Source organism: Musa acuminata, chromosome BXJ1-8 (assembly GCF_036884655.1).
Source record: "Musa acuminata AAA Group cultivar baxijiao chromosome BXJ1-8, Cavendish_Baxijiao_AAA, whole genome shotgun sequence".
In the NCBI taxonomy this organism is placed as follows: Eukaryota; Viridiplantae; Streptophyta; class Magnoliopsida; order Zingiberales; family Musaceae; genus Musa; species Musa acuminata.
The window spans coordinates 3,725,382-3,747,101 of record NC_088334.1 but is presented as its reverse complement, the minus strand read 5'-3'; the positions used below and the strand labels follow the sequence as shown (position 1 = coordinate 3,747,101).

The 21,720-nt window shown below is 38.8% G+C and overlaps 1 protein-coding gene across 7 annotated transcripts; it reads left to right on the top strand.

Moving 5' to 3' along the window:
• The first annotated feature begins 406 nt into the window (after nt 1–406).
• Nucleotides 407–21,442, top strand: LOC135581904 (uncharacterized). Of its 7 annotated transcripts, none has more exons than XM_065194874.1 (28): nt 407–629; nt 776–1,492; nt 2,363–2,465; nt 2,546–2,643; nt 3,246–3,374; nt 3,540–3,608; nt 3,699–3,821; nt 3,904–4,053; nt 4,185–4,316; nt 4,397–4,476; nt 4,667–4,761; nt 4,863–4,930; nt 12,214–12,309; nt 12,467–12,582; nt 14,510–14,617; nt 14,742–14,817; nt 16,575–16,711; nt 16,804–16,963; nt 17,056–17,229; nt 17,310–17,426; nt 18,405–18,560; nt 19,190–19,354; nt 19,454–19,566; nt 19,783–19,906; nt 20,230–20,325; nt 20,408–20,470; nt 20,545–20,951; nt 21,061–21,442. In XM_065194874.1, the coding sequence occupies exons 1-27, from the start codon at nt 477–479 to the stop codon at nt 20,593–20,595; spliced, it is 3,669 nt and encodes a 1,222-aa protein (XP_065050946.1). In that variant the 5' UTR covers nt 407–476; the 3' UTR covers nt 20,596–20,951; nt 21,061–21,442. The 7 variants fall into 7 exon arrangements, with proteins under 7 accessions (XP_065050946.1, XP_065050944.1, XP_018685895.2 ...); XM_065194872.1 differs by having other exon boundaries at nt 776–1,516; nt 20,545–20,868; XM_018830350.2 differs by having other exon boundaries at nt 776–1,516.
• Nucleotides 21,443–21,720: the final 278 nt, after the last annotated feature.

Below are 21,720 nucleotides of genomic sequence, written 5' to 3'. Positions count from 1 at the left end.
GTCGCCGCGGTTGACCGAGTTAGATCTGACTTCATAGTCGCCGTGAAATTGACAGAAGGAGATGCAAAGAAGCTGCCAGACCGAGATTAGACCGCTCATGATTCCAAGATTGGACCGGCCATGATCATGACGAAAACGGGGCCACCACAATCAAGATTGGTTGGTTGGATGGTTGCTCGTTTAATTATTAAGTGGGATCTAATAGGGCCTAATTTTAGTGAAGATTAACTGTAAATCCTATGCATAAAATTAATGTGATAGTATTAAGTATTTGATGCAAAATCATTTGATCGAACGGTTAAGGTGAAAGGAGCGGTGCGATGGACGGTTAAGGAGGATTCGTACCACATAGAATGCCCGTCAGTCTCCTCGTGCCACGTTTCGTTCTCCCCGCCAAAACCTCTGTAGGGTTTTGACGTTCGCCCGAGCCGGGACGGTTTGAGACGATTGATCGACGGGTTTAGGAAGTAGGAGTGATGGAGAGGGCGATCGAAATCCGAAGCCTCGATGGCCGATCGATCACTGTCTCGATCTCCTCCGACCGTTCCATCGGCGACTTGAAGGCTATGCTGAAGGAATCGTCGTTCCTTCCGGCGAAGAAATCCCCCCGTTTCCACCTCTTTTTCAAGGTAAGGGTCGATCTTCCCCCGTCTAAATGATGTTCTTGTTGGTGTTCTGCGGCAATTCGAGTGTCACCGAGATTCTTTCTTGTTGTTTCCATTAATTTTTCTTCTTGATTCAGTACATTCTTGAAAGATTTCTTTTTGTTTCGAAGGGTTCCAAGTTGAGCTTAGATAGTCGCGTGGACGACTATCCGGTCGAGCACGGTGAGTTTATGGTTCTTGTCCCGTTTATCAAGAAATCTGGGCAGATCCCAGTGGAAAATGGTCCACCCGTGCGTAGCCCACCTAATCGTCCTCTCGATAGCGTGCCATCACCTGCCGCGGACATGGCCTGGCGTGACATTATGAATGATCTGTCGTCTTTATCAGGCATAACTAAAGACGAGATAACTCGGAGCGGGCCTTCTAATTATCTATCCAGTAAGAAAGGGGAGACGTCAGTGGGTGAAAGGTGTAGGAAGACTTCGATGAAAAGAACATGCAAGCGAAAATTGGATGACAGTCATGTACTTCTTCGAGACCTGTTATGTTCTGATGAAAAAAATATCTTTGATCAACTGATGAGTGATAGAATTCGATGCATCGTGGAATCGGTATGCTGTTTATGTAATGCTGATTCAGGTAGTTGTTTGTTGTTTGAAGAGTACTTCAGATCGACCGGTATGTCGCAGCATTGTGTATGCCCTTCCTGGCTGAAGAGAGTACTGAAGAACTTTACATTCATAAATATTCTGTGTGCTCTTTTTCAAATTCAAAAGAAATTCTTGACTTGGAAATGCATAGACGAAGCACTGAAGCAGCCTGGGACATTTGGACTGGAAAACACTTGTGTGTCAGATGTTGAAAATCTTTCGCTACTTTGTCCACTGGTAGTACTACCAATTGCTTTGTTTGTAAGTTCATTTGAGGTGGAGTGATGGTTAAAATAGTTGCAAAATAGTTACATTTATGATTTCAAACCTAAAGTGTCATTCATATGTATCTTTGATGCTCTCCACATTAAACGAATTAGCATTTTACCACCATGCATGAGAAAATCTTAAGTTATTGAATGGAATGAATTCTTATTATGGAAATATAACATAGGAATAGAAGATACTGATTCATACAATGTACGAATGAATAGGAAGTCATGTTTATAAGCTTTCATTTATTTTTTAAGGGCATTTCGGGCTACAATTACTTTGAAGCAATTAAACACTATGTAAATGCTTATTAATTAGAAACTAGATGGGCCATTTATAAAAAGTAAAAGTGAACATGTTTGTTGATATTAGATGCCATATTCATAAGCTATTAGCAAAAAGCAACAATTACAATTAAAATTGATTAACACAATCCTTCACATTCTTGAAGTTCATTTTGACATGTTGCTCTTGGCTTCTGGTATATTTTTGTCGTGACCTGGCTCGATGCGATAACCGAACCATCAATTTCTTGAGCCTGAATTACTGATGTGAAATGCAAAAGCCCAGATTGATGGGACTTCATCCATCAACCTTTATAAACCAATTCAAGTTTTTACCCAAATTCAACGTGACAATAAATTTGGAGATGTTATAATTTTTATCTCTAATTCTTCATTTGATATATTCCTTGTTATATAAAATTGATGAACATACAATATATATTTTGGTGGGTTATATGCTTTTCATGTTGATGTGTTTGGACTTGCTTGTGTTATATACAAATTGCATTGATGTGTAGGCTTGTTTGAAATATTACATGATCATGTCTAGGTGGTGATAACTCTTTGCGAGCAACGAAGAATTCTGAACAAGTTGGACTCTGCCATTCTCATATGCAACTCCATAAATGGTCAGCATGAAGTGACAAATACATGTAGGAAAGTTATATTTGAGTTATCCTTCTTTCTATTTTGACTAGGTTCTGGCAGTTAATTGCATATCATGGATTTGCAGCTAACAAAGAAGCTTCTACTTCCTCAGTTATTCGTGCATTTGACCAAAGGAATTATAATTTCATTTCAGAGTTATGGAAAGCTATAAAGTGCTGCATGGTATGTTTAGTCTGTTTAATATTTGTTAGATTTATTGTAGGTTGATCCACTGGACATTATATATAAAGGACATTATATCCTGTGGTGCATTCTTCATTTGGCTTCTTATTACATACACTGGGAAGGGAAGATTGTAACCAGAGTAAAACAGAACATGATTCTTATATTCTGCTTTAGGGTCACCTAATTATGTTAGTAATTATAGTGCTTATTATATATAACTGCTTTTCACAATCCTTTGCAGTTTGGCAGAAATTAAGTTCAGATAACAAATCCTCACAAGGATCAGAAATTGAGGCTTATCAACATAGATGACAAAATATCTTTTTTCATAGTTATGGTAGCACATCCGTGGCCCTGACTTAGTTTTAGATGTATTCAGATGTGGGAACATGTCCTACTCCAAAGTGATGCTTAATCTTGTAAGAGGAATGCATTTATTATCATCACAACTTTTTAATTGGAACAGTAATCATATTTCACGGCCAGATCTTCTGCACCTCCTAATATGTGAGATAATTGTTGGCTTAGCTTTCAAAATTAGTAGACATCACTTGGGTTTGTCTGGAACATGCATGTGAATTGTTCTAGTACTGTTGCAGGATAGAAAACTGGCAAGTAGCATTTCTCTACTGCTGCCTCTGGAAGATATTATTTTGATGAAGGATATCATTGCTCTTTCAGAAAGTAGCGACACATTGTTATTCAGGAAAAAAACATCATTATGCTCGGTAGGTTTCTCTTCATTTGCAATTATTTTTAACTATTTTTTCTATATGAAATTGCAATCATTATATTTTTAATTGAGAAATTTCTGATTAAGTGGCTCTCTTTTCATGTAATTTGTAGCTCTATATTATGTTTGATGGAAATGATTATTGTGCTCTAATCAACAGAGCACACATATTATGGAACCTGCTGAAATGGTTGAACATCTCAGGGAAGGCATTGGAAAACAAGGACAGGTTCGCTCCAACACACTTTTACTTTGGGATCTGGAAGTTATATAAAATAGCACTCTAGATATCTTGATATTGAAACCTTAGCTTCAACAGATAGTACATGTGGAACAAATAGATGCCAAAGAAGCTGCATATGTCGAGCTCCCAACTGATCTAACAGAAGCACTAAAGTTGATACTTAAAGGGCTTGGAATAACAAGGTTATACAGCCACCAGGTATTGAGTTAGGGTTGTTCTGATATTAATTAATGAAGCCCATATGTTTTAGTTGCTTTTGACCTCGTATGAAATTAATCAGGCTGAAGCTATACGTGCCTCTCTATCTGGGAAGCATGTTGTTGTGGCAACATCAACTTCCAGTGGAAAATCTCTGTGCTATAATATTCCAGTTCTTGAAGCACTGTCTAAGAACACATCATCATGTGCTCTCTACATATTTCCCACAAAGGTTGTCCCTTCTTGCCTATCAATTTTGTACTTTCTTAAAAATAACACAACTTATTTGTTGTTCCATTACAATTCACCTTTCAATTGTGGCTATCTTAACTCTTCTGAGAGGGTTATGGTAATTTTTTTTAGGCTTTAGCTCAAGATCAACTGAGAACTTTACTAAAAATGATAAGTGGCTTGGATATTGGCCTAGAAATTGGTGTTTATGATGGAGATACATCTAAAGAAAACCGTAAATTGATAAGAGATGGTGCTAGATTGGTATGTGGACATAGGTGCTTCTTGAAGTATTTGTCAATTATTTTGTACTTTTGTAAGTTGCTTCATCATATTATTTGCAGTTGATTACCAATCCGGATATGTTGCACATGTCTATCTTGCCATTTCATAGGCAATTTCAGCGGATTTTATCAAACCTCAGGTAGTTGGTTGTGGTTTTTTACTGTTTCCGTGAGCTATTATAGTTTCCTGCATATACATGGATATCATGTTCACATATGGTCTTTCTTTACGATACTATAGCTTTTCACTTCAGAATTGTTTTTGTTGTTAAAGAAAACCTTTCGTGTTATTTCATTATGGGACTTTCTTACTTCTGTTTTCTTAATTAGGTATATTGTGATTGATGAAACTCATGCATACAAAGGTGCATTTGGTTGTCACACTGCTCTTATACTAAGGAGATTGTGCAGGATTTGTTCTCATGGTACATAGCATTGAAATTTGTAGGACAGTTCTAGGTTTGGCTATATTTAATTGCTTTTTTCTTATAAATGATCTTAAGAGTTGCTTTTCTAACTTGTGCAGTGTATGGCAGTGATCCATCCTTCATATTTTGTACTGCAACATCGGCAAATCCACGTGAACATGCCATGGTAGGTTAATTCAACACATATTAATGTCTTTGCCTTAGCTACTCCATATTTTATATCTTTGCAACTTCAGGAATCATGATGCAAGTTAACATAGAATAAGTCGTTAGTCCTCACTCTATACATCTGATAAAGTATTTTGGAGGTTATGTGTGATTTATGATTGCAATCTGTTTTCCGTGTCAAAACAACTTGGCACTAAAGAATAAGTTGTTAATAACTAATACTTATATATGATTCTTTGTAATTAAAGCCAATTCTCTTATGTGCAGCCTTGTGACCATGGAACTCAATTTCCTGAACCAATTTATACTGATTGTTCCGGCCCCTTTCTTTTAACTTGTTTAGGGCAGAAACCTCTTCTTACGGTTAACAAATCCTTGGCAATTGTTCTGTCACGGACAAACTTCTAAACGGGATGTTTGATGCAATGCTTATGTATGACTGTGTCTTTCGGTATGTTCATGCTTTGTACAACATGTAGAGGGACGGTCGAAGGCTTAACAACCCCATTTTAGTTGGGTTTGGTGGCCGTTTTAGGCATGTAAATAAAGGTTGTGTCATGTGAACACTTGTGAGAGATACTCGGTCTATAGTGGATCATTTTGCCCTTTTGTTGTGCAACCGTTCAGAGCTTATAAAGTTTGTTTGTAATTTGTATTGACTATGAAGTGTTTTCTGAAATATTTGCTTGTGGATCCCGAGTGAGGCGTTTTCTCTAACCCGTTTTTTCTTTTGTAGGTCCTGAGGGACCATGGGAGGTTTCGCGGTGGTTGACCTTTACGGACAAACACGTAAGGTTGCCGCACGACTTAGGCAAAACCAGCTAAGCCTGTGACAGATGGTATCAGAGCTGGACAAGCACTCATAGAAACACTTGACATGCAAACGTGAGGGACCTAGCGGGGCTACGTTGAGGGCAGCGAGCACGTGTGACCGTTTGGGGGAAAACGAGCATGAAGATGTAGGGAAAAGGAGTCGCTCGGAGGAGCGGGCATCTGAGATTGACATTTAGTGGAATGACCAACCCTTCGTGTAAGAGACACCATGAGGACAAGCAAGCTTGGAAGAATGCGTAGCGTACAAAGGTTGGGATGGTTGAGTTCGAGCTACGAATCGACGTTGACAACCATACTTGATGGTGCTCAAGGCAAGCGAGGCGCTTGGTAAAGAATGAGATCATGCAAGGTGGAATGGGTTGCCCAGCGACCGAAAGAGTTGTGCAAAGCTCACAGAGGTAAGAGGAATTGCTAACTCGAAGAATTCGGTACTCATGCAAGGGCTTGTATACGGACGATGGGTTGTTCGTGGCCATCCCAAGGTGACCGAAACTCGGCGCCATGGAGCATTGAAACTTTCTCTTCGGCGTGAGAAGGATACGTCCGTAGGAGGCTGAAGTGTGCAGCAAGTTTAACATGTTGCTAGGCCTTGAGTGGTGCAGCGGGGGCTGTATTGATGTGGAGTCGCAATCTAGCAAGTGCGTTTGTAGGAGGCAGAACAATGCACAGTTTGTTCAGCAAGTCGGAGTAGTCCAAGGGGATGGTGGTCTCCGAAACTTTCAAAGGGAAGGAAACGAAGAGAGATGTTGCTCCAACTAGATAGATATCTAGGATGGATAAGTCCCGACTCTCTAAAGGGTGAATCATGTGCAACGGACTGCACATGTTGAGGAGGAATACCTAAAAAACAACAACTTCACGAAGCTCAATAGACCAAGCGAGCAACGAGGAGTCTTCGCATGATCTCGCTTGAGAGAATGCATTGGTAGATGCATTGCGAGATCAAGTGGGGGAGTGACCCAAGACAATACAAATGAAGGCACACTTGGAGTCGATATGGAGATCGGACTCAATGAAGGGTTGACCCGTAGAATGGTGGACATGAGGACCATCATCAACTTAATGTAAATCGAGGAGCGGAGCAACTTGGGTGTAACTTGGCGAAGTACCCAAGCCGCATGAAGAGAGCCAACATAGGAGATAGAACATGGAGCGGAGGCACATAGCTTTCCTTGGACAGAGGTTAAGGACATGAACTCTTGCAGAGGCAAGAGCGGGATCATGTCGTTTCATGGGTCTTTCATTCTGATGGAGCGAACTCATCTTGCATGGTGCCAAAGACGAATGGAGCTTCTGGGCACATGCACCTTATCTCGGAGAAGCATTTGATGGAGGAACTAAGGCGACTCAACTTGCGGAGGCAAAGTTGGGTTCAGAAGGCCATGACACGGGGCAAGTGGACACGAAGGTGGGTACTCTTGAAGAATATGCTATAGTGCTACCATTCAAGTTGCTATGAAGGAAGTCGTGTACAACGGAGATTGTGCTGGTAGGGGCAAAGGCCCAAGATCCAAACAATGGTACACCAATTTCAGCGAAGTCGGTGGACTTCGGGAGCTACTAGGCGATAGACTGTCTTAGAGTTGTGTTTCGTCTGAGTGTGACCCGAGAGCGGGTGAACGAAGGTCGATTGCCAAAGAAGCGAACAAAATCGAAGATAGAAGAGGCCCTGCGATGTGTTGGCTGAGGCCACACATGGAGGGATCACAATCCGAGTTCATCCCACAAGGATCAGAATGCAATGGAGATATCACCAGGAGTCGACATGGTGCAGCGGATCGTGGTGGAACAGTTCGTGGCAGTGCGATACACATGAAAATAGTCCCGTGAGAGGCTATATCATACGGATGTATGATCGAGAGGTATTGGAGTGAAGGTCATGGTATCGTAGAGGCAAGTCTTCTATGCGTACATCGAATTTTGCATCGGATGAAAGCCTTGGTCATCAGCATATAGGGATTGTATACCATCGAGGGAAAAGTTCGAATGCAAGCATCAGTGAGTTCTATGGGAGGGACTTGATCATGCAGAGGTATGATCATGCAAAGTTATGATCAAAGCCTTAGTCATCAGCATATAGGGGCTGTGTACCACCGAGGGAAAAGTTCGAATACAAGTACCAGTGAGTCCTATGAGAGGGACTTGATCATGCAGAGGTATGATCGAAGCAACTAGAGAGTCGGACCGCTCCAGAGCCTATATTTGCTTAAGGGAGCCCGGTAAGTCAAATGACAAGGCCGAGTAAGCGAACGTTGCTACTAAGGAAGTTAAGGAGAACAAAGTCGGTGCAAACCCTACAACATGATGGTAGAGGCCATGTATGAGAGTTGCAGTATGTTTTTCCATCGACCATGGGGGAACTGCTTGGAGAACACAGAGGTGTTAAAGTAGAGGGTCGAAAGGGGCGAGGAAGCGACGACGAGTCCAGAGGGACTTAGCTATCCAAAACCAAGCATCGGTTAGAATGGAGGTGGACTCAAAGGAGTGCTATAGAGGCAGATCTATCGATCGTGAAGAAAAGAGATGCAGATGCGAGATGACGGATAGTAGGGTCATGGGCATAGCAGTGTCATGGTACCGTAGAGGCGGGACTTCCGTGAAGTCATCGATCGCTTGCTCTCATGGAGGGAGAGCGCTTGGTCGTGAAAGGGGCTGAGGAGGTGGAGCATGTAAGACAAACTCCAAGTACCAAGATAATGCTGAAGGGCAGAGGCCAAGGAACTTCGTAAGACCGGTGTCAACGAGCTTCTCATCAACATAGTCGAAAGTGAAGGACTTTAGGTCGTGCAAGAGTGCACGACCAAGGAACGAAGCAGGCAGTACGTGGTGCTATACCTTTGCTATTCAGTGGAGTAGGTGGCTGGGTTGATGGAGAAGACGGTACAATCCTAGAGGCAACCAAAACTACAAGAGTTTTGCTCCAAGTTAGGGTGAAAACTTTCTGCATTCCAGAAGTTCAATGGCATTGAGAAGGTGAATCACAGTAACTAACTCGATGCAAGGAGTGCAAACACTTCAAGTGTGAGCAAAGAGCAGGCGAAGGCCAGTAACCAGCTCGATGCATGGAGTACAACCCTTGGGGAGGCGGGCGAAGTCAAGTAACCTTTGCCTTCTCAACCCTTAAGAGAATGAGCAAAATCGAGTACCCCAATTCTTTTATCTATCTAGCAGAGGGGCTCTACAAATGTCCAAAGACCCTTCGAAGAAACCAAATAGAAGGCAATAGTTGTCAAATCCTCACCAATGGTGATTAGTGCTACTGAGAATAGATTATCTGCTTCATTTCTCAAGAGAATGTTAATCGAAAGCGGAAGTGATACGAACCTACTTGGAAGTGACAACTAAGTGAAAGGAGAGTCGATGGGCAAATTTTGTGGAGGAATGATCTAAAAACTTTAAAGAGTTTGCGAGACGATGCTTATTAAAGCTTCAACAAGCATCCACTCAGTTCAAGCAGCATGAGGCATTTGAGAGACTGACGCATAACAAGGATGGTCTTTTCCTTCATCTGAAGGATCCGCAGAAACCAATAGGAATCAACACAACTCAGCCAACCCTACACTAGAGTCAGAGTCATTGGCGAGTTGAAGCAGCACAGCGGATCAAAAGTTCAACTACTCAACAACAGCAACGGAGAGCAGTTGGGAGTCAATAGACGCATTGCAGCTGAAGCAGAAGATTGAAGACTCAGCAAAGGCAAGGAGTTGCAGTGTCGGCAAAGGCTTCGACGAGGACGTCGTAGGAACGAGCGGGGGAGAATGTCACGGACAAACTTCTAAACAGGATGTTTGTTGTAATGCTTATGTATGTCCGTGTCTTTTGGTATGTTCATGCTCTGCACAGCATGTAGAGGGTGGTCGAAGGCTTAACAACCCTATTTTAGTTGGGTTTGGTGGCTGTTTTAGTCTTGTAAATAAAGGTTGTGTCATGTGAATACTTGTGAGAGATAATCGATTTGTAGTAGACCATTTTGATCCTTTGTTGTGCAACCGTTTAGAGCTTGTAAAATCTGTGTAATTTGCATTGGCTAGGAAGTGTTTTCTGAAATGTTTGCTTGTGGATCTCGAGTGAGGCGTTTTCTCTAACCCGTTTTCTCTTTTATAGGTCCTAAGGGACCATGGGAGGTTTCGAGGAGGTTAACCTTTGCGGATGGACACGCAAGGGTGCCGCACGACTTAGGCAAAACCAGCTATGTCCGTGACAGTTCGCTGCACCAAATTTTGCCCAATACTGCCCATTCCCCACCATTACCTAGAACATCTTTTTCTCTTCTTGTTCCTCCTCTGCCTTCTCTTCTCTTTGTTGCTTCTTCCTTCTTGAACGCCCTTCCCAAACAAAACCCACACACACCAAAAACCAGCATACGCTACTGCAGTACATGCCAACATACCTATGATTGAATTACTTGCTTTTACATTTTTGGCATGATTGTATTACATCCTTAGCATTGGTGAGTCTATTTTCATATATTTAACTGTTTTTTTCTCAAATAATTTGTAAACAAATTGAGGGATAAATAATTCAAATATTTTAATTATTTTGAAGTTATGGAAACAAAGAGAATGACATCTATATGTGAGAGCAGATACCAGATGCGTATATTCTTAATTGGCTAGTTAAAGAGCTGGTGGTGAATCACCACTATTTTAAAGGGAACTTTCTAAATTATGATTGGAGAACTTGTTTAATATTGTGTGAGTAGGCACATATGAATGGAGAACTTTTGAAGTACGCAACAAAAAAGCTGCTTTCCATCAGAGGGAAGGGAAAGAATACATGATCAAAGTGCTGGAAGATGCACCTCACTAGAGCATAATGATGGAAAAGATCTGTGTTGCTAGCTCCACAAAAATGGGACTTGGTCTGTTAATTGTTCGTGTGCTAGTCATCATTATCATCATAATTCATGTTTGTGACTTTGAGTGCTTGGTTAGCATTGTTGTTCTAGAAATATGTCACATATTGGAGAAAGCACTGCACAAACAGTGGACTAGTGAATCAACAAAGATGAAGTTCACTCCACTGACGCAAAGGCAGTCGGACTCGGCTATCATCATCAAAACCCTCAACAAGGGATCCCAACCACCTAGGAACCTAATTAATGTTGTCAGTGATGTGTGACATATTTTGGAGTCCTTCCATAATTTTAAAGTCGTTCATGTATTCGGGGAAGGAAACAAGTGTGTAGATTGGTTGGCCACTTGGGTGCGGTCAACTAAAAACTCTTTTTTGTGGAGAGGTCATGGCCAGATCCTTTTGCTGCATTTTGAGTGCTGATTTTTATATCACTGGTTGTATTCGCTCCATTTAAGCTAATATAGTATTATTTTTGGAAAAAAATAATAATAATTTGCCATTCCAATGATCCAGAGTAATAATAGGCTGTGGTTCTTGCTGCATCTTGCTTAGGGACAAACATTTTGTACCCAGATTGATGATGTTATGTTCAGCAAAAAAATTCAAGAGATTAGTAGTACTAATACCCTACGTATGGTTCTTCATTTGACAGACAAAAATAAAGAATAGGAGGTCATTAGTTCTGTTCTTAAGATCAAATAATGAATGAGTTTCCGGACTTGAGCAAATTCGATCATAGAGGACCATCACTGCCAATTGATTGAGTAAAAAATTTTGATTTAAAATTTCACTTGTATGCATAAAATAATGCAGTAATGATGCCGGTAACTCTATTTGGATTGTTTTCTGTTTGATCTTTGTGTTTATCCATGCATGAATCTTTACTTTTTGCTGTGATAGTAATGCTGCTAAGTCCCTTGGAGATATCTTTTTCAAGTTCTTGGCTAAATCTTTTCTTGATTAAGACTTGTTTGAACTGTAAACGCTAATAAGACTTTGTATTTCATAATGTGTGTTATGCCACTTAAAATACATGGGGCTCAAATAAAAAGGTTGTTCCATGATTGATGCCTAAGTTCCAAATTATATCAGAAAGAATCATTTTTGGTTGGGCAGCTACAGGGTGGTATATCATTATTGGTAACTTAAGCCACTAACTTGTTTCCTGTATATTAAGAATCAATACAACTCTCTTAGTAACGTTGACTTGGTTCCATCCTTCAAATTATGTTGAATTGTTAGACTGGTGAAATCTTTTACCCAAACTTAAACGTGCCTATTTTCAAATGCATTGGTCATTATTCTCTTAGGCAGAGAGGAGCACCTAACTTGGTACATTTGCTCTTGAAATGGTAAATATTTACTTAAATTTGATCACTGGATCTCGTTGCTAGTTGGAAGGAATTGAAATAGCCCTTTTTGATCATTAACAACAAAATTTAATGTTGCTACTTATACATATTGATCTAATAATCCGCACAAATTCTTTTTGCAAGATGACTTCATGTACCATTTCTATTGGCAGTCATTACCATTAAGAGTGTGATCATGACAATGATTCTTCATGAGAAAAATTATGTTATATATCAGGTGCTTAGCAACTTGCAGACACTAGAGCTGATTCAAAATGATGGAAGTCCTTGTGGTCCAAAGTATTTTATTTTATGGAATCCTCCGTTGAATTTGGTGAGCATGGTCACACATTTTTTAGGTTTTCTTCCAAGACAAACAATTAGAACATAATATGTTGCTTTGCTTCCCGAGTTACGATGCTCTTATCATTTAAGAACTGCAGTGATTGAGACGAACAAATTATTGCATTTTTCATTCTTGTGAATGGTAGGGGCAAAAGACATCAAGCAGAAGTACCATTAAAAAACCTGTTAAGAGAGAAAAGGCATCAAGCAGGGGGAACAATAAGCAACCTGTTCAGTCTTCTATAGAATCGAGACGTTCAAGGTAGAAATTTTTTCTCTTTTGCAGTCTTTTGGTTTATCATGGTTTTGTGTGTGTAAAGCTGATAACCAATTCCTAGGCAAGGGAAGTATAGATAGGAGAGATATCAATCTGAAACACTAAATAATATTAAGTAATTGAAAAGATTCACCATAGTAATTGAAGTAAAAGTTCCTGCAAACATTGAGCAGTTCTACAAAATTCCCTGGCTCTGGAAGTCTAGAAGAAAGCAAAATGAGAAAATGTATTATGTTCATCATGCAGACATCAACAAGACGATGAGCATATGGAACACACAGATTTGTACTCGTCTTGGTTGATTAATCTTACATATTTCTTGGGAAGAGTAAATTGAGTTGATTCTGGCCCAGTATACAATCATGCAAACTCTAAAAGCAAAAGAGTTATCAAAATAATTGTATGTATGACTAGTAAGTTTATCCATTATCAACGTGAAAAGATTAATGCAAATCCTTAAGGTAATCTTATGCTAATAGGAAACTCACTAGATACACTATAATTCTAACACTAGTAATTATATTATCATACATATCCTTAATAGTTATGAACATGAATATAATTAGTGGATATATCTTTTTTTTCTAAATCCACCTTTATAAATTTTTAGGAACTCAAACATAGGTTTTCTCTAAGTCAATAAAAATCATATGCAAATATTTCTTTTTATCTCTATATTTTCTCATTAATTGGCTTAATAAAATAGTTTTTATGGTTGATCTTCTAAGCATAAAACTAAATTGATTTTTATAAGACCAAATTGTCCTTCATTACTAAATAACTAATGGAAGTAAATTGCAAGAATTAAAATGTAATATTAAACAGAAATAATGTGAGAATACAAATAACTTTAAGGCAAGGACTATTTAGTAAATATGCTAAGAAGAAAGGATCATATGTGAATAACCATATCTTATTATGACCAAGTTTAAGAAAGGGAAGTTTTTTATGTACAATAAGTAGAATGTCTTTGTTGGTCTTTATTGGGGACTTGTTTAGGTGCAACTAGTATCCACCATCCTTTGACATTCTCCCAACATTAGAGTTTCCTTTTAACTCCAATTATATCAGCCCAAAATTAAATTCTACAGCAAGAGCATGTGTCTCTGTACATGAATATTTACAATCATATTGTTCTTTTTGATATCCAGAAATGATTATACAGCTGCACTATTTGTGATATATTATACCCAAATGATATGTTTGTAAAACTGTGGGTGGAATTAAAGTTCCACCATCAGCCAAGGGTGCTATTAAATTGTTTAGCACGGTAGGGAATGGGAATAATGATTTTTTTGATAAAGTTCCACCATCAAACCTAGGCGTATAATGATTTTTTGATAAAAACTAGGGCCACCTGTTAATTATCCTATCTTTATTTACTGGTAGGCCTTGTAATTTGAATTGGATTTTAAAGCTTTAAGTCAAGGTTCCTTGTCTCACAAAATTACTTTGTTGTGGACACATGTTGCACATACCATCTTATATATCCAAGCTTTATCTGAACAATTAATGATCTGGAACATGTCAGGATCTCCATGTTCCAACTCGTTCTAGATTTTAGGTGAAGTCACAGCCTTTACCTAAATATTTACCTTATATGGATGTTCAGCATTGCCTTTGTGGGTTGACATAATGATACAGCTGATGAGGAAGACTCTATTCACTATCTCATTATACCAGCGGGTGCTGTCTAAGTTACACTGAGAACAGTTATCATTTGATAAGAAAGTAATCATAAACTAAAGATGTCTCTTACATTTTCTAGAGGTGGTAGATACCATCTGTATGCCACTGTGCTGATGCAATATAATTCTATAACTTAGTGAACCAGCATCCAGTTATCATTTTACAGAAACATGTAGGTGCATTTTATTATAGTAAAGGCTTGTTCTAATGGTGAATTATTTAGTCCCATTCTTGAGGTATCTTATCTCCTTGCGGAAATGGTTCAACATGGGCTCCGCTGCATTGCTTTTTGTAAGACTCGGAAACTGAGTGAATTAGTTCTCTCTTACACGTAAGTCACCCATTACATGTATTTTAAATAATTCACTTTAATAAATTCATAATGGCATATGATGTTTTGCCCCTTTTTTGTCTTGATTTCACATCAGATGTGCTAACTTTTGTCACTTACATAGGCGTGAAATACTTCAGGCAACTGCAAAGGATCTGGCTAATTCAATATATGTCTATCGTGCTGGCTACTCTCCTCAGGTTTTTTATCAAAGTCATTTTATTACTGCACATGTGTTGGGAGTCTATTTATGATTAACTTAATAGTTAGTGCCTTCCTCTCTTTTTGCTAAAGTTAATGGGTCACCTTTAATTAGTTGAAAATTCATGTTTACCACACCAAACTTGAATTCTTCAATTTTTTTTATGTATGTATAATCTTTCAAAGTGGACTCTAATATATGTCACTTCTTATGGTATATATGCCGACTCTAAATGAATCTTATAGGCTTGATTCATTTATGTTTACCTAACCAAAGCTGTTAGGATGTAATTTTGCTGTCTCATGTCTGCAAGTTATAAGGCTCCATGACATTCAATGGTGCTTCAGAAAGTCTGCAAGCAATTTGTTGCAGATTTAACTGTGGCTCAATCATGATACTATGCAGAAATCCTTTTCTGAGAAGTTTCCAGGCTTACTTGAAAACATTACTCCTGCTTTTGTTGTCTGTACTCTATCTTCTTTATATGTATGCAAATTAAGCATACAAAATGCAGACAAATAAAATATATGTTTCTTGAAATAGCATGTTTTTGGATGAGAAAAATCAATTAGAAGAAATGTATGTGTTAATAATGGTTCAGAAACATCAAAACTAATTGCATTTTGATGTTTTAATGTTTTTGAATGTCTAATATCAATTATTTTGATGTTCAAACTTCTAAGTAAAGTTATGTTTAACATCACATACATGATGTTCTCTTTTAGGACATGCTTCTTGTTTTCAGATCGATGCATTGGTAAGATGCCATGTTGAGCAACCCCCTTTGGGGTGGACCCATAAGGAGCCTCTAAGAGAGGGGTCACCTTTGGTTCTTTTATTATGCCTTTATTCACTAATTTTCCAACCAAAATGGGTCTAAATATGATCTTATCATGAAGAAATGATTGCATTTGTTATAATGAGTTGTAGCAACATTGGAGGGAAATATGTTAGATAAAATAAAATGTAGTGACTGAAATTAGAGGCAAGGAATTCATTTTCATCCGGATTGGTCGGTACCGATCAGTATTTATCGATCTTGGCATGAACCATTACGTGGATCCAACCCATTTCAACGGTCCGGTCTGGCCATATAAAATAAAAACCGTGTGCCTCCTCACGGTCCAACCCTCATCACAAGCGTGAGCCTCGACGTGTGGAGTCAGCTACCATCTACCTCCTTGTCGCCCACTGCACTCTGTTGATCGTGTATGCTTCTTCCTTCTCTCCTCTTCTTTCTTCCACTTCCTCCTTCCTACTCTTCTTCCACCATCTCCGCTTCCTTCCTCTTGCTCCTTCGGTTTCTTTCTGCACCTGCTTCTCTTCTTCCTTCCTCTTCCTCTTTCTCCATTGCCTCTTCTTTTTCCTTCCTTTGTTGTTCTTCTTTTTCCTCATCAGTATGTACCAGTGTACCATACACCAGTACTGACAAAATGTACCGGTCCTACCAGAGGTCTGGTATGAAATTGCGATCCTTGATTAGAGGTACTGTGAGAATTGAAGATTTCAATGAATAACTCCACACAGCAGATGGCCCTTTGATTACTTGAGGAATTTCCCTGGCTAAATTTCACGGAAAAGGCTGACTGACTCTGAACAGTTTGGAAATTTAGGCTTATCTTCCTTACTGCATAGTGTCAATCAAATTACAACTGATGCTCTGTACCTGTCTTCCAAGATGTCATCTCTGCAATTGCATCTCTTAAATTAAACTTTACCATGTTTCATTGGGTGGTTGAATTAATGTTAGAGCAGGAAAGGAGAAGAATAGAGACTGATCTTTTTGAGGGGAAAATCCTGGGTGTTGCAGCAACCAATGCACTTGAGCTTGGGATCGATATAGGGCATATTGATGCAACTTTACATCTTGGCTTTCCTGGTAGCGTTGCTAGGTAGAGATATTAACATTTTCTCATACATAATTTGTCAATTCTTGGTTGCATATGGTTTTTATTACGAGTGATATGTTATTCCCCCTCTGTAGCTTGTGGCAGCAAGCTGGGAGATCTGGCAGAAGAGCGAGGCCATCACTGGCAGTTTATGTTGCATTTGAGGGGCCTTTGGATCAGTATTTCATGAAGTTCCCTCAGAAGCTCTTTGGGAGCCCAATCGAGCACTGCCAAGTTGATGCAAATAACCAGAAGGTTTTTAGCTTGACTGCTTTTTTCTTAGAGAAATAAGTTCTGAATCTATATGGCCATGTATCTATGTCATTTTTCCTGCCATGCATTTTTAGGTGCTAGAACAACATATTGCCTGTGCTGCTTCTGAACTACCATTGTGTCTGCAATATGATGAAAATTACTTTGGTTCTGGTCTTGGTTGTGCAATTGTTGCTCTAAAGAACAAGGGGTATTTAGGTACTGATCCGTGTGTTTCTCCAAAGTTATGGAATTATATCGGACCTGGAGTAAGTTTTCTACAGGAGAATATCATCCACTACTTGTGATTACCATTATAGCCTTGTACATTTATTGCTTCTCTCTCCAGAAAAGTCCTTCGCTTGCAGTTAGTATACGGGCAGTTGAAACTAACAAATACAAAGTGGTGGAGAAAATAAGTAATGAAGTGCTCGAGGAAATTGAAGAAAGCACAGCCTTCTTCCAGGTAGTTTCTGGTTGCTGCTTAATAAACTTGACGGATAATTTGTTGGCAGTGCATCCTATTTCTTGTCAATATATTGCTTTCTGAAACCTCGCATGCTATTCTTCTTGTTTAATGTTTTGATCATGCCTCATCAATTCTTCTTTAAGGACTAAAAACTTTTTATGTTACTCTGTGGTAAACATGTACTAAGGGATAGTTGTGCTCTCGTTTTGCTTATCCTGGAGGAGGCCTCATAACTTCAGGGGTTTCTAACTTTTGCCGATTGACACAAGATACAGTTATATGCATAGGATGGAGTTCCATGCTGACTGTGCCCACATGTGCACACATGACCTTCATGTGTCTCGAATGGACACAGCATGGAATCAAAACACTGGAATTTCTTGGTTCTTAATTTATGGAATTCTTTTTATGGTGAAATGTGTTTCTGCAAATCTTTATACATAGGCTCCAGTTGGCTGATGTTCTTTTTGCTCCTTTCTGAAATATAACTATGTCCCAACTTGTTAAACATTTTCAAGTCCTATTGTTGATGAAAATATCTGTCTAGCTAGTAGGTTTTGGAACTGTTGACTCTAAAATATATATTTTTTTATCATCTCTTTTCTAACTGTAGTAGTCTGGAACAGATCTTTGTAGTCTTATTCTTTATAGGGTGTAGAAATTCTGGTAACCACTCAGCTAATTTGTCAATATGTTCTTGTAAACTATGTTGTCATATTATGAGGAGAGTGTATGCATGAACTAAATTCTAGTCAATGAACCAGATAGCTATTGGATAAATCTTGGCTGCTTATGGTGTCCTGGATAGCTGTTCTATGTTTGATAGTAAGGTGAAGAAATGCCATGTCTATGTCTCTCTCTTCCATCTTTTTGTTTTTATTATGTGATATTGTGATGCATAGTATGTGTGATACTTGTATTCTTTTGTAGCAGAAAGTCAGTAACCATTTCTTGTCAAATCATCTTTTTATCTAGGTATATGAGGGTGCTGTCTACATGAATCAAGGCAATACATATTTGGTGAAAGATTTAGATTTATCAGCAAAAGTTGGCTTCTGTCAGAAAGCTGATTTAAATTATTATACCAAAACTCGAGATTACACAGACATCCATGTTTCTGGAGGTGACCTTGTATGTTACTGATCATTAGAAGTGCATTCTATTGATAGTGTTTGCTATAATTGTACAATACTTATCTGACCAGATAAGTGACATGCAATTCAAGAACTTCCAAGATGGTTTGATGTGCTAACTTCAGTTGACAAGATAATTGTATAATATTTGTAAAGAACTTTTTCCTTCTTTTACTTGATTGTTATTAAGATTGGAATTAACTGCCAAGTACTTTAGATTTCCTTTTAGTTATGCTACAGTTTTATGAAAAATGTTATTGATAGCCTTTTTACATATTAGATATAATAAAGCTGCTCTAACAGTTTGACTAACCAAAAATTTTTTTGAGTTGCCTACTGCCTAGGTCTCAAGAGTAGTCTCGTGTGGATGTTTGTTTTAATGACAACTCCTTGGATCTTTTTGGCTTCATTCGGTTTATATTTGAATATTCTTCTCCCTTTTTATGTTGTTCATTTTTCCATGGATTGCAACTCACAAGAATTGGGTTGAAACTTGTCCATACATCTATCTACTTGAACACGTTATTAAAACATAGGCATGTTTTGAGTAATGTGAGATGCAGTATCTCTGCTTCACTTTTGAGCATATCATGACTTCAAGCTAATTCTGATGTACTTCTTCCACAGGCCTATCCGCTGGTGAAGGAATCTGGTTATGTAAAGACAACTGCCCGAACAAATGCTTGCAAAGTTACTACCAAATGGTTTGGTTTTTATCGGATATCGAGAACTAGTAACCAGATACTTGATACAGTTGATCTTAATCTACCTACATTTTCCTATGAATCACAGGTTTGCTAATGTGTGTTTTAATTCTTATTTTACTCTTACAACCATTTTCACCTTTCTTTTGACTATTCTGGTGATTCTTTTATGTGGAATGAATACCAGGCAGCTTGGATACGTGTTCCTCGGTCAATAAAGACTATTTTGGAGGCAGAGAATCTCCCTTTTCGTTCAGGCTTGCATGCAGCCTCCCATGCACTTCTGAATGTCGTGCCCTTGTAAATTTTCACACTAATGACATCCCACGAGCTTTATATTTTCTTTTGTTACTTTTGTCACATAGAAATCTTTCTTCTAATGTTTTTGGTCATTGCAATGATTTAGGAACTTTCACTCAGCGAATTTCTTTTCATGCATATTTCATTGTGAGGCATCTTTTAGACAAGGTCTCTACTTATAGTACAACACAAATGACTGTCAATCTTATCTTCTAGGTATATCATGTGCAATGCTACCGACTTGGCTACAGAATGTGTGAATCCCCATGAAACACGTGCTTTTGCCGAACGAATTTTGTTGTATGATCGACATCCTGGTGGTATTGGTATTGCAGCACAGGTAAATGCATCTGACCTAGTAACTAACTTTTGATTGCCTGGTCAACTTTCATGCAAATTTTGCTCGAGTGTCAATAATATAAATGCCTGGGAATTATCATTCCAATCACAAGGACATAGAGATGCCCCATGCAACTTAATGTCCTTCAGTTTTCATGGAAAAAGCTCACAAACATACAATAAAAAATGCACTAAAAAGGAATGTGAGGAATGACAAAAAGATAGCTCGAGATATGATATAGGTATCTGGATGAGGCTTGCAGATGTGTCTCATCTCATATTATGGTGCATACACATAATTTGCGACTTTGTGTAATATATCAGGTCCAGTTACTGTTTAGAGAACTCCTCACTGGTGCATTGGAACTAATTTCAACATGCGGTTGCACGTCTACTTCTGGTTGTCCGAACTGTATTCAAGTGAGCACTGATTTTTTGTGTTGCAGTCCTTTTTTTCCCTTGCAAAAAATTTAATGTATTTACGAAGACTATATTGCTGCAGGTGCTTTCATGTGGTGAGTACAATGAAGTTATACACAAGGATGCTGCGGTTTTGATTCTCAAGGTATGTGCTTTCCGATTCGTTTACAATTTACAATATATACATTTGCAATTTGTCTAAGAGGTTCATATGTGCAGAGCGTCATCAAAGCTGAGACAGCATACTTTGAAGGCGGACAAGTTTCTTAGTCTTTTTTTCCTTTTGGAAACATCAGAGCAATTTAGTCGTGTCTTCGGTAATAATTTTAGAGAGATCCAACGCAGAATGTGACGGCAACACACAATCAGGGACTTGGATATTTAGAGTTGCATGCTAATGCTGATAACAGAGGATCTCCACATGATCTCCAGCAAAATGGAGGTTCCTGTTGATAAGTCTGTTACCTGATTAATGATCTTGACGCAGGAGGGAGGCTTAATGTTTGGCATAAGCAGCACTCACTACTTAACGATCCCGACAAAGTGAACTTCTGCAGTTTTTTTTTTTTTTTTTGAAATCAAAATCAATCATCCTGGACAATTTCTGGTGTGTGAATCAGTTCAAAGTGAGAGATTGTCAAATCTGTGATTTGTCATTCTAAAGTTGCCACCATCTTAAAAGCCGCAAGAAGCTTCTTCAGTGACATGATTCGGCATTTCAAATTGTCATTGCAGGTTTTCTGGTGTGGATTTGCGCCCCTACAGCACCCGTTCTGGCTCGTAGTGTAAGTGCTGCTGCTGCTCCACCGGTTCTGGCTCGTAGTGCAAGTGCTGCTGCTCCAGGAACACAACTATCGATCCATCAATCAAAAGAAAGTTTCTCTGGTGCTGGTTCTGTACCTGATGAACTTTTCCCACTTCAAAACGGCATGATGGCTCGGAAGCAATCAAAATCAGGTTGGTGTTTAGTGCTTTCCCAACCAACGAAGTGGTGGTGGCCATGAAAGAAGTTACCGTGCTGGCATGAAACTTGTTATGAACCCTGGAGTGAGGTAACCTGTACGCATAGTGTAGCACTCACTCAATAGTCAAACAGCAAAGACTTATTTGGGGTTGAGTTGATGACCATAGGATGGATCTGTTCTCTTTGACCTTTGTTGTGTCGATGAGTATTCATTCCTTTGTCTTCCTCTTTTTTTTTTCTCTATCCTCTCCTACAGTTATTCCTAATCTATCTCATCTTATTGGAATCAGGTAGAAACATGTAGAAAGTGTTGTGAATAGGCAACAGCCTTGTTTTTAGTGGGATGCAGACACAAAAAGTCTCAGTGCTCTGCACTTGTTTTTAGAGGCAGACATGTTCCATCAAATAATAGAGAAGGTTGTTGATGAAGT

Coding starts and splice junctions, on each gene's coding strand:
- LOC135581904 (XM_065194872.1), top strand. CDS start 477: ATGGAGAGGGCGATCGAAATCCGAAGCCTCGATGGCCGATCGATCACT. Junction 4,317..4,396: donor TAAGAGATGGTGCTAGATTG/GTATGTGGACAT, acceptor TATTATTTGCAG/TTGATTACCAATCCGGATAT. Junction 19,355..19,453: donor CATTTTCCTATGAATCACAG/GTTTGCTAATGT, acceptor AATGAATACCAG/GCAGCTTGGATACGTGTTCC.